The sequence below is a fragment of the Littorina saxatilis genome, linkage group LG1 (assembly GCF_037325665.1).
Source record: "Littorina saxatilis isolate snail1 linkage group LG1, US_GU_Lsax_2.0, whole genome shotgun sequence".
In the NCBI taxonomy this organism is placed as follows: domain Eukaryota; kingdom Metazoa; phylum Mollusca; class Gastropoda; order Littorinimorpha; family Littorinidae; genus Littorina; species Littorina saxatilis.
In genome coordinates, this window is record NC_090245.1 from 99,710,496 (window position 1) to 99,722,500 (window position 12,005).

At 41.2% G+C, this 12,005-nt stretch overlaps 1 protein-coding gene across 1 annotated transcript in view; it reads left to right on the forward strand.

Moving 5' to 3' along the window:
• The window catches only part of LOC138947343 (importin-11-like), a 31,550-nt gene extending 24,390 nt beyond the window's left edge, over window positions 1-7,160 (forward strand). The window contains exons 21-25 of the mRNA XM_070318802.1: window positions 554-667; window positions 2,778-2,899; window positions 3,647-3,739; window positions 4,207-4,282; window positions 5,460-7,160. Coding sequence (XP_070174903.1) covers window positions 554-667; window positions 2,778-2,899; window positions 3,647-3,739; window positions 4,207-4,282; window positions 5,460-5,618 — 564 coding nt within the window. The 3' untranslated portion in view covers window positions 5,619-7,160. The remainder of the gene's footprint in view (window positions 1-553; window positions 668-2,777; window positions 2,900-3,646; window positions 3,740-4,206; window positions 4,283-5,459) is intronic.
• The last annotated feature ends 4,845 nt before the right edge of the window (window positions 7,161-12,005 follow it).

The following is a 12,005-nucleotide window of genomic DNA, read 5'->3' on the forward strand; positions in this document are numbered from 1 at the left end:
TGCTGCACGCCATGCTGGAAAGGGAGGTAAGTGTGGTAGGCTTGTGAGAAGGGAGGTAACTCCTATCCTCTGTGCTGCATGCCATGCTGGAAGGGGAGGTAAGTTTGGTAGACTTTTGAGAAGGAAGGTAACTGTTTCCCTTGGGAGGCATGGGGGATGTTGAGGTTGTTGAAAGGGGAGGTCAATGGGATAGACTTGTAAAAAGGTAACTCCTTCAGTGAGGAGCTATGGGGCAAGTTTTGCATTTTTCCTACTTTGCGTGTATTCATGTTTCCAAGCCCTGAGACTTTCGCGGTGAAATTGGGAGCTTTATCATGCGCATGTGTGCACGCTGGGGTGTTCGGACACCGAGGAGAGTCTGCATAAAGTTGACTTTTGAAAATAAAAATCCCTTGCTGAATGTGGGGTTCGAACCCATGCTAACAGCGACAACTGGTTTCAAGCCAGTGCCGCTACCAACTGAGCTATCATCCCGCCCCAAAACAGTTGAGAAGTTAAACTTGTAGACTTGTTTCACTCGTCTTGACCAGAATTATTTGTGTGTTGATTGCAGGAGAGCTGTGTACTGCTTGCGATGCATATCAGCATCTTTGCTCGCATCTTGCTACAGAACCAGGAAGTGTTGTGGTCCATCATTCAGCATGTATCACAGTCTGCCGGCAGAGATGTAAGTTGTCATTCGCTCATCTTATCCATCTCAGAACATTTTGTCAGTCTGTACGTCTCTCATTCCAGTCTGTCTCTCCACGAGAAGAGATGTTGGAAGTCAGTCTGTATGTTTTCCATCTTTTTGTATCTAGACCAGAGAATGTCATCATTTACAAGTTACATGTGTGGAGAAAAGTTGTGTGTGTTTGTGTGTGTGTGGAGTAAATGCAGACCTGTTTACCAGTACGATTTGGGCGTATTTTGTACGCCAAATTATTATCGGTACGCAAATACGCGACACACACAAGAAATACGCATAAGAAAAAGTCTAGAATACGTTTTCCGGTGTTGGTGTGCTGATTACAGGATGGTACAACTGATACCGGTTTCGGTCGAAGGGAGATAACCATGACAGCTAGTCTTCAGCTGTGGAAACCTTGTTCAGTTGTTGGCACGTGCGATCGTCTGGACAATCGTGGCAAAATGAAGCGGAAAAATGTGCCAGTTTCGGATGACTGTACCAAATCTAAACAGCAGAAGCAGCAGATTTTCTTGGAGAAATATAAGAAAGAGCCAGGAATTGTGGAGTCTACTATGGGAAAAAGTCATGCACACTGCAAATATTGTAAATCAGATTTCTCCGTTGGCCATGCTGGGAAATATGACATCGAACGACACTGCAGTTCCAAATCTCACCTGGACAAGGTTGCTGCAAAGAAATCCGCTGAAAGCTGCCAAGGAATTATGAAGTTCATTCCCGCAAAGAAAATCCTGCCAGAAGAAAAGGCTGTAGTCCGTGCTGAAGCAATGTTTTCTGAGATGATTGTAAAAATGAACTTGCCACTGTCAACCGCAGATGTTATTTCACGAACTTAATCTTTTCATTATCAATCTGTTTGGAAGACACTGGTTATAATGTTATAAACTGACAGGTAAATAAAATTGTTTTATCCCTGTTGTATTTGAAGGAGTGAAATTCTGAAGGTGTTCACAAAGACATGCTATTCTTACACAAACACGTTTGCACCCACAAGTACATTTTCCCTAGCCCATATGGCTTTGCTTGCAAAGTACACCAACTTTTTGAAAAATACACTCAACTTTTTGGGAAAGTACTCTTGCCTCGGGTTTAGGGTAAACAGGTCTGTAAATGGTAGGAAAACATGAAAAGGATCAAATCAAGTGTTCAAAAACAATGACAGATGGAGAGATACACAGAGATTGGGATAGGGGGAGAGAAGCGAGAGGTAGGGATGTTAATAGGATTCATTTTCTTTTGCAAATTTTCCAAAATGATGATAATAGCATCACCAATTTTCAGAAGTGTTAGGCGGTCTTTGGTGTTGCCTTTCCTTCATCATGAAAGAAGCTTTGCAGCTGTGCAAAAATGGCAGCAATACTTTGGACAATTTCAAATATGTTAAGGCATTCTGCTGACTGGCGTTGCAAATGATATCCCTGGAGATGTCAAAATCAGACCTTACTTCACACACACACACACACACACCTGTATCAGGTTACAGTCATGAAAGTCTTCCTCGTTTTAAATCTCTGTGGTTGTACTACGTTGCAAGCCCCTGGAGCAAATTTTTGATTAGTGCTTTTGTGAACAAGAAACAATTGATAAGTGGCTCTATCCCATCTCCCCCCTTTCCCCGTCGCGATATAACCTTCGTGGTTGAAAACGACGTTAAACACCAAATAAAGAAAGAAAGAAATCTCTGTGGGTGTTTATGTTGGATATAAAAAATGGACACATTAGATTGATTTTGAAGCTGTACGCAAGACTCCTCCTATGTAAGTCAATGTTCTTACATCAGGGTTAAGAAAAACGGATAAAATCTTCTAAGTGTTGTCTTATTTTGGATTTGGCAAACTGTATTTCCTCCTTTTTGACCGTTTTCTATTTTCATGTCTGAGGTTAGATAAAGGATGAACCCGACATTCCTCCCTGGAGCGTCTGTAAAATCGGTAAGTCTAGCAGCAGAACAAAATTCGGACATAGATGGAGCTGTGGATACTGGGACAGGGCAGTGTTAGAGCACCCAGGGACGAGGAACCGGTTTAAGGACAGATTTTTTATTTTTTTTTAATAAAATAAAATAAAATAATTGATGAACTGTGTGCAGAGCTGGTCAGTGTTTGGTCAGCTGCTGGACGTGTGGACCGACCGACTGGACATCATCACCCAGCCAGAGCGACGCAAGATCTGTGGCCTGGCCTTCGCCTCCCTCTTGACCCTCAACAACAGGTCAGTCTTCTTCTTGTCGTTCGCCTTTACACTTGGAGTCCAGCTCTGGATATGAAGCTGGTGGTCTTATGTAGAGCCTCCACAGGTCCATGCAGCTTCTTATGGAGGTCGTCGGCCTGGTCCAGATCTCTCTCCTCAGGGGCTGGTGGTCTTATTTAGAGCCTCCACAGGTCCATGCAGCTTCTCATGGAGGTCGTCGGCCTGGTCCAGATCTCTCTCCTCAGGGGCTGGAGATTCCTGCAGTCCTGCAGGATGTTGGCTGCACCTTGTTCTGCGTCTCCACAGGGATAGCAGACCTGTTTAACCGTACACTTGGATCTGTTATAAAAACTCTTCATTTGAACTGGAAAGATGGGGGAAGATCCACTCAGACAGGCTCTTTTATTACAGAACATATCTCTGGAATCACATCACAATTTTGAACACTCGATTTCGGGATAAAATTGCAATTCAGTCACATGCTAGACACATACAATCAAGAAGCTGAATACAGGAAAACAAACATAACCTATAGTTACATTCATTTTAGTTTTCGATGTACTTTCCCTTTGAACTGAATGTGCAATAACCTGATATATTGGTGAATGTGCAAAGTGTTCATGTTGCTTGTCTCTCTCATGCAGCTACATGCAGTTACATATCAGGTTTGCTTTCACCACTTACAATGTGACACCTTAAGCATGTATCTGTTTTAGATATAACAAGAAATGTTGATCTGATAAATTATTTAAATACAAATCCTTGCAGTGTGATCACGGAGAGGTTTGCCGGCATTATCAACAGCATTGTGCAAGTTCTCCATGACGTTTGTCGGGTTGATGAATCTGGTCCGCAAGCAGAGTGAGTGATTTTTGACGTGTCTGCTTTTCCATGTGAAATGTTCTTTCTTTATACCTCTGCTGCTGTGCTTAAGTGAGTTTGTGCATACATGCAATTACACATGTAGGGTTGTTAGCTGTGATTATTGCTGTTTCTTCTGTACCAAAAGCGTGAGACGTTTTCAGAGATTTAAGGTTGCTTCTCACAAGTGCTGTGTTGTCTATGGTGTGATATTTTCAAGATAGACAGAAGTTTCATTTGAAGATCAAGTAACTAACTGCTCAGAATATTTTGAGACCATCCTTGATACTGGGTAACTGTGATGGGATAAGAACAATCAAACACGTTTTTGTTTTTTTAACACATGAAATTGTTTTCATATTCAATTATGGTCAAGCCTTTCCACATATGTCTCATCACAAAGATCTGCACTCAGACGCATGTGTTTACACATTGAATTGCCATTCACATTTTATGTTGCTTTACAGCTGCCTGGTGATAAATGAAGGGGAGATCATTCCTGATGATGAGCAAGATACACCCCATGACCGACGCAAACGACAGGTATGACGCTAACTCCTTCACTAAGAGTTGTCAAAATTGTGCTAAACACAACACAATAATGCTATTCCATTTTTGTTTTGTTCTTTTGTTAATTTGTCTGCGACTACTCAAGTCTCGAGTCAATCACTTACCTCCCCTTATTCAATTATTTGTTAAAAGTTTGTTGCTTCTTTGCAAAGAAATAAAAGTGGCATGGTTGAACTCTGTACTTTGGCACATGTTGACCACAGGTTACCTTCAGTATTTTTCGTGTTGCAAACTAAAATAAAAAGGTAAGTTTAGAGAACGTTTAATTGTAAACAAAACAAACCATTCACTGAAATCTTGATCTATCGATCTTTAATGTGGACGCTGCACAACATACAAAGCAGACATATAATGATAAAGGATGATCACCTAGTTGCCGTGTCTTAGGAACGTTAGAGAGAGAAAGCTCAGTCGGTAGCGGTGCTGGCTTTGAAACTAGTTGTTTCTATCGGCATGGGTTTGACCCCTACGTTTGGCAAGGGATTTATTTCCCAGAGTCAGCTTTGTGCAGACTCTCCTCGGTGCCCGGACACCCCTGTGTGCATGCATGTGCACGATAAAGAACCCAAGTTCACAGGGAAAGTCACAGGGCTTGGAAACACAAACACATGCATGCAAGAAAAAGAAGAAAAAAAGCCGGTAGCGCCATATTGTATGACAGCTCGCTTTCCCCAGTGTGAAAGCAGCCCGACTGACTATGAGGGTTACAGGACTATAAATACCAGGCATAAATAGATCCCTGCGCCTTGAGTCCGAGCCTGGAGATACGCGCGCGATAAAAGACTTGATATAATAATATAATAATATAATAATATAATAATATAATAATATAATAATATAATACCTTTTCCTTATGGCCTTGCTTGTGTCTTCCGTACAAGCGGCTGAACATTTTGTCAGATAAGTTTTTTCTGTATTATGGGTTTGTCTGTCTGTGCACTTAGGAATTCCTGGTGTCGTGTCAGGTCATGTTGTGTTGTTTCAGCTGTGGCAGGTGGACCAAGTACACACCGTGTCCCTTCAGGAATACCTGGTGTCATGTCATGTCATGTTGTGTTCTTTCAGCTGTGGCAGGTGGACCCAGTACACACCGTGTCCCTTCAGGAATACCTAGTGTCGTGTCATGTCATGTCATGTTGTGTTCTTTCAGCTGTTGCAGGTGGACCCAGTACACACCGTGTCCCTTCAGGAATACCTGGTGTCGCAGATGACAGCCTGTCAGCGCCTGCACGGCCAGGAGCCTTTCAACCTCCTCATGAACAGGGTCGACCCGGAGGTCCTCAGGCAACTCAAAGAGTTTGTGCATTGAGCTAAGGAATCGATGAACTGAGTTAGTGAAAGAGAAAGAAGAAAAAGACTGAACAAGGTCCCCCCTGAGGTCCGCACACAGCTGAAGGAGTTTGTGCATTGAGCTGAGGAGTGGAATTCCTTTCCACTGTCATGGTGAATATTGTGTACTGCAAGTGAAGCTAGGAGCTCTTCAACCTTCTCATGAACAGGATTGACCAGGAGGTCCTGACTAAGCTGAAAGAGTTAGTGCATTGAGCTGAGGAGTGGAATTCCTTTCCACTGTCATGGTGAATATTGTGTACTGCAAGTGAAGCCAGGAGCTCTTCAACCTTCTCATGAACAGGATTGACCAGGAGGTCCTGACTAAGCTGAAAGAGTTTGTGCATTGAGCTGAGGAGTGGAATTCCTTTCCACTGTCATGGTGAATATTGTGCACTGCAAGGGAAGCCAGGAGCTCTTCAACCTTCTCATGAACAGGATTGACCAGGAGGTCCTGACTAAGCTGAAAGAGTTTGTGCATTGAGCTGAGGAGTGGAATTCCTTTCCACTGTCATGGTGAATATTGTGTACTGCAAGTGAGGTCAGGAGACCTTCAACCTTCTCACGAAGAGAGTGGATCCTGAAGACCTCACGCAGCTTAAAGAGTTTGTCCAAACAGAAGTTTCACTATCAGTATCATCAGCGATGTCAGACGAACCTTCTTATGAACAGAGTGGATTCTGAGGCCCTCACACAGCTCAAAGAGTTTGTCCAAACTCAAGTTTCACTATCATCAGCGATGTCAGACGTCAAAGTGACAGTGTCATCACCACCAGGAGCCCTTCAACCTTCTCATGAACAGATTGGATTCTGAGGCCCTCACACAGCTCAAAGAGTTTTTCCTAGTAACAGCTCCACTATGAATCATATGATCAGGGGTGTCAGATGTCAAAGTGACATTGTCTTCATGGCCAGGAGTCCTTCAACCATCTCATGAGAGAGAAGATTCTGAGGCCCTCACTGACCTGAAAGAGTGGCCAGTCGGTTCATTGAGCAGAGGCACCAGTCTCTATTAATTTCTTCATGTCCAATCATTCTGGAACTTTTAGTGATTGGGGTGGATCTAGGTCCTTAGGCCATTTAAAAATATATGTTGGTTTAGGGTATCGTGACCAAAAAAGATAGGGTCGGTAGGTCGGCTTCTTTTTTTAAATATTTTTTTTAATTTAGTCGATTTTAAAGGAGGTTACTTCCCTTAGTCTCGGTATGGTTCGCAAAATGTGCCAAAAGTGTTGGTTTGTTTAGAAATGAAAAAAATGTTTTAGGGTCGGAGGGAAAAAATAGGGTCGGTCGGGTTACCCTTAACCAACATATATTTTTATTTGGCTTTATGCAGTTCAAAACGTTTGTTGATGGATGAGTCTCTACAATTTTTCTGACGATCATGTTCAGTTGATCTGGAGGTTCTGACATAGTTGAAAGAATGTGTTTTTTGAGCTGACGGACCTGACTATTGTTTTGAGGAGCACATTGTATGGATGAGAGTGAATATAGTCAATCAGGAATACCTCATGTCTCATAACAGTTCTGCAGCCTTCTCAAATACAATGTTAACTCATCTTGAAGAGTTTGTTCACTCAGCCAGCCTGCTTGCTCTCTTGTTTGACATTCACAGAATAAACAACTGAGGCATGGGTGCTGTTTTAAGATCTGCGAAACAAAGGGACGTAAGCGCTGGAATTGAATGTTTCCCTTTGTTTCTCAGATCTGACATTGACAGAGTTTTTCAGACTTCTTGAGGCCAGGACAAAGCTTGGAAGGTTTGTGCACTGAGCCATGGATCTAGTCCACTCTTTCTCGCGCAGGAGTGCCCAGTGTTTTAGGTGGCATATTTTATCTGCAGAACTCCTAAAGCTTTGAATTACATTGGATTCAATCATCTCATGAACTTCTGTGAAGCCAGTTGTCAATGAGGAGAGTTTCTGTGAAACACTTCGGGATTTTTAATTTCTGTGAAATTTGGCAAAACTTGATGCATAAATGACGCTTGGAGAGTTGATTTGAAACCATGAACATTTATATGTTGACTTGATAGACAAGAATCACATTTCTGTGTATGATGAACAATTTAACGGTGACTACAGAAACAAGAGTCACATTTCTGTGTATGATGAACAATTTAACGGTGACTACAGAGACAAGAGTCACATTTCTGTGTATGATGAACAATTTAACGGTGACTACAGAGACAAGAGAGTCATATTTCTGTGTATGATGAACAATTTAACGGTGACTACAGAGACAAGAGAGTCATATTTCTGTGTATGATGAACAATTTAACGGTGACTACAGAGACAAGAGAGTCACATTTCTGTGAATAATGAACAATTTAACGGTGACTACAGAGACAAGAGAGTCACATTTCTGTGTATGATGAACATTTAACATTTAAACGGTGATTACCAAGGCATTGTTTTCATCTGGTTTATGACATGTGGTTCCTGTACTTGTGTAAGAGGCACATACCCCATCTATTGACGAACTTTCACACTGGATAAAAATGTATGTCAAGGACTGCTGAAAACTTCTTGGAAATATAAAATGGCCGAAACTTTTAAAGCTAATTCAGCAAATTTGTAACGTACCTAAAACTGTGAATTTAGGTGATACAAAATATCAGTGCATAATCAACATTGGTTGCTGCTCTTTGACAGTTGCAGTATGTTATGTGAAACTTGGTTGGTTTGTCAGTGCTTGATTTAAAGATTAAGACTGTGTCTTTGTTTCAGTCTACACATGTATGTATAATGCTGCCATAACCAGGTGTATTAAAATAGTGTATTGTGAGTCGGTGATTTTGGTTTGAATTTAGATGTTGCTGTTTTAAGCAGGACGAAATCACGTTGTAAATACTGTGTACTTTTATTTTAGTGTTGTTTGATGCCTGTATCATAGGCCCAGGTTTGAGTATGCTTCTTTCCCCGAAAGCGGTGTATGACACGTGTTTTATTTTTTTATTGTGATGTAAACATTTTGCATCAGAAATATTTAATTTTAGCTATGATTTGTGCTTTAACGTAATACCATTTTTGTGTGCATTTAATACCCATAATATTTAAGAGCGGCACTGGTGAAAAAACACTAAAGTCTTTCAGTACGCTTGACCTAGGATACGGGTGACGTGGCTTTGTGCTATTTCCTTCATATTACTTGTCTTTTTCTTGATAATGTGTGGGTTGGAGGGAAAGAGAGTGAACATTCCTGGTAAATCTTCACATTCTGTTCCAAGCATGAAATTGAACCATCGACCAGCTCCCGCAGTGGGGCACTGCGGTTATGAAATTAAAGGCCCCTCCTGTTTTTGGAACCGCAGGAGCTTTCTAGTTTGCTGTTAGGTAGATTTTTGGTTCCTCTTTCCTGTCATGCTCTCTTTTTCTTCATGAATTCTTTTCTTTTTTCTGCCTTCTTGCTCATTCACCTGTATTTTTTCCAAAAATCTCTTCTCTTGCCGCTTGTCTCGCGATTCATGTATAGTTTAATCTGTTAGTGTTCTGATGTAAGTCCAGCAGTAGATAGGTTAAGCCTATTTTAACATACTGGAAACGGGTAATCTTCCAGTAGGTATTAATTTAGTTTTACTAAAGCCTGCTGGGACACAAGTAATGGGTTAGTGCATTTGTAAACAGGAATCGCTTGACAAGTGGCCCCCTTCATCCCCCCCTTCCTCGTCCTGATATGGCTCTGCGTAGTCGGCTGGACGTTAAGCAACAAATAAACAAACAAACAAACCATCGACCAGCAATTTCTAACTTTGTATTGCTCATCAATCCACCCCCCCCACCCCACTTTATCTGCAGTTTGTTTGTTTTCAACACTGTTTGCTTAAGTGCTTGCATCACCTTTGTGCTTTTTACATTTAGTCAAGTTTTGACTAAATGTTTTAACATAGAGGGGGAATCGAGACGAGGGTCGTGGTGTATGTGTGTGTGTGTCTGTCTGTCTGTCTGTGTGTGTGTGTGTAGAGTGATTCAGACTAAACTACTGGACCGATCTTTATGAAATTTGACATGAGAGTTCCTGGGAATGATATCCCCAGACGTTTTTTTCTTTTTTTCGATAACGATGATGACGTCATATCCGGCTTTTTGTAAAAGTTGAGGCGGCACTGTCACACCCTCATTTTTCAATCAAATTGATTGAAATTATGGCCAAGCAATCTTCTACGAAGGCCGGACTTCGGTATTGCATTTCAGCTTGGTGGCTTAAAATTAATTAATGACTTTAGTCATTAAAAATCTGAAAATTGTAAAAAAAAAAATATTTTTTATAAAACGATCCCAATTTACGTTCATCTTATTCTTCATCATTTTCTGATTCCAAAAACATATAAATATTTTATATTTGGATTAAAAACAAGCTCTGAAAATTAAAAATCAAAATTAAATTTTCGAAATCAATTTAAAAAAACTACTTTCATCGTATTCCTTGTCGGTTCCTGATTCCAAAAACATATAGATATGATATGTTTGGATTAAAAACACGCTCAGAGAGGTACAGAAACGCGTGCTATCCTTCTTAGCGCAACTACTACCCCGCTCTTCTTGTCAATTTCACTGCCTTTGCCACGAGCGGTGGACTGACGATGCTACGAGTATACTGTCTTGCTGAAAAATTGCAGTGCGTTCAGTTTCATTCTGTGAGTTCGACAGCTTGACTAAATGTTGTATTTTTGCCTTACGCGACTTGTTACATTTAGTCTAGTTTTGACTGAATAAGAGTTCCAGTAGACTGGGAATTGAGACGAGGATGTGTGTGTGTGTGTGTGTGTGTGTGTGTGTGTGTGTGTGTGAGAGAGAGACAGGCACTTGTGTATGTGGCTTAGATTTTAGCAAGCCTGTTTGCATGTGTGTGTGTGAATGAATGTAAATGTGCTAGTATGCTGTCATACAGGAATCAAACACAACGCCAAAGGTAAGTTCCCTCCACTGTATTATATGGCTATGACATCATACACACAAATACACACAATCATAAACATAAAGGTTAGGTACTCAAAAATCCAGTACTCACAGTTTTGTAGGCAAAAAAACAACTCGAGATGACAATCTCGTACACAATTGCAATGACAAAACTCTCTACCCTTCACTTAGGTATAAAACTACAAAAACAGTCCGTGGACTCACAGGCACACGATATCTAGTTTACAGGTATCTACTCACGGCTCGTGGGTAGTCAACAAAAACCAGTTATAGTTCCTACTACGGCAGACTTAAGAACACCGTCTGCTCTACTAAATATTCCTTATCTCTTAAGTAATTAAGATATTGTAGACATATTTTAATTCTGGTCATACGCAGAATTACACAGCTTCTATTGCTGTTCACTAGGAAATGTATTTTAACTACTACTTCCTTCTACTGGTGACCTCGGTCTACTCAGTTTCTACCGCCCTACCACTATGGTCCAACTCTGCGGACAAGAATAACCGTGCACTAGCTTCTAGAAATCCCGTCGAATCTCAGCTATGCGAGTCTATAGGCGTGATATTCCGGCGGCTTCTCAGATCCTTCATTCTGTCATCTGGGCGCTATCTTCCTTTACGACCTGCACAACATATAAATAGCGGACATCTTGTCTTAGATATCTGTCTGCTATGTTTAAAGTTACAGTGTTAGTCGTTCAAATTATACGATAAACATTAGCGATATTCAAATGCTTATTCCATTTACCTGTTAAGTGCTCTACTCGGGCTTCCTTTCTCCCGGTCGATTCCTGTGACAACCCCTCCCTGTCCCTGGACAGTGGTTAAGTGTAACGATATCTTCGTTGCGATTCACAACATCAACTCTCTCGGTCAGTGAGCTGAATTTACAATCCGTGCACCACACTTCACTACGTCACTCTATTATCTCTGGTTAACGCTCTCAAAGCGTGGAGGCTGTCACTATCAACTTTGCCTGTTAATGTTATTCGTGATTTCCTTCACAGTGTGTTTGCGCGTGTGTGTGTTTGTGTGTACATGTGTGTAGAAAGATTTACAGAAAAGTACTAGATCTTTCTGAAACTTCACATGTGAATTCTTCCAGATGGTATTCCCAGACGTTTTTCTGATCTGTTTTCGAAGAGACAAGCCCAGCCCATCTTTGTCTCGGGTTTTGGCTAGCAAAGTCTTACAGTGTACTGGTCTTGGTGATGACTGATCCTGGGTTTTGAGTGTTGATCATCATCTAGTTTCAGGCTGACAGGTTGACTAAATGTTTTGAGATCGCTTCACGCAACTTGCTTTCTTCTTTCATTCAAATGTTGTACCTACTGCTACCCTACCCCCTTTTATTTTTCTCTTCCTTTTCTTTTTTTCTACCCTAAACTCATCATCAGTGTGACCCTTTCTTTTCTTTCTTTCTTTTCATCTTTCTTTCTTTCTTTT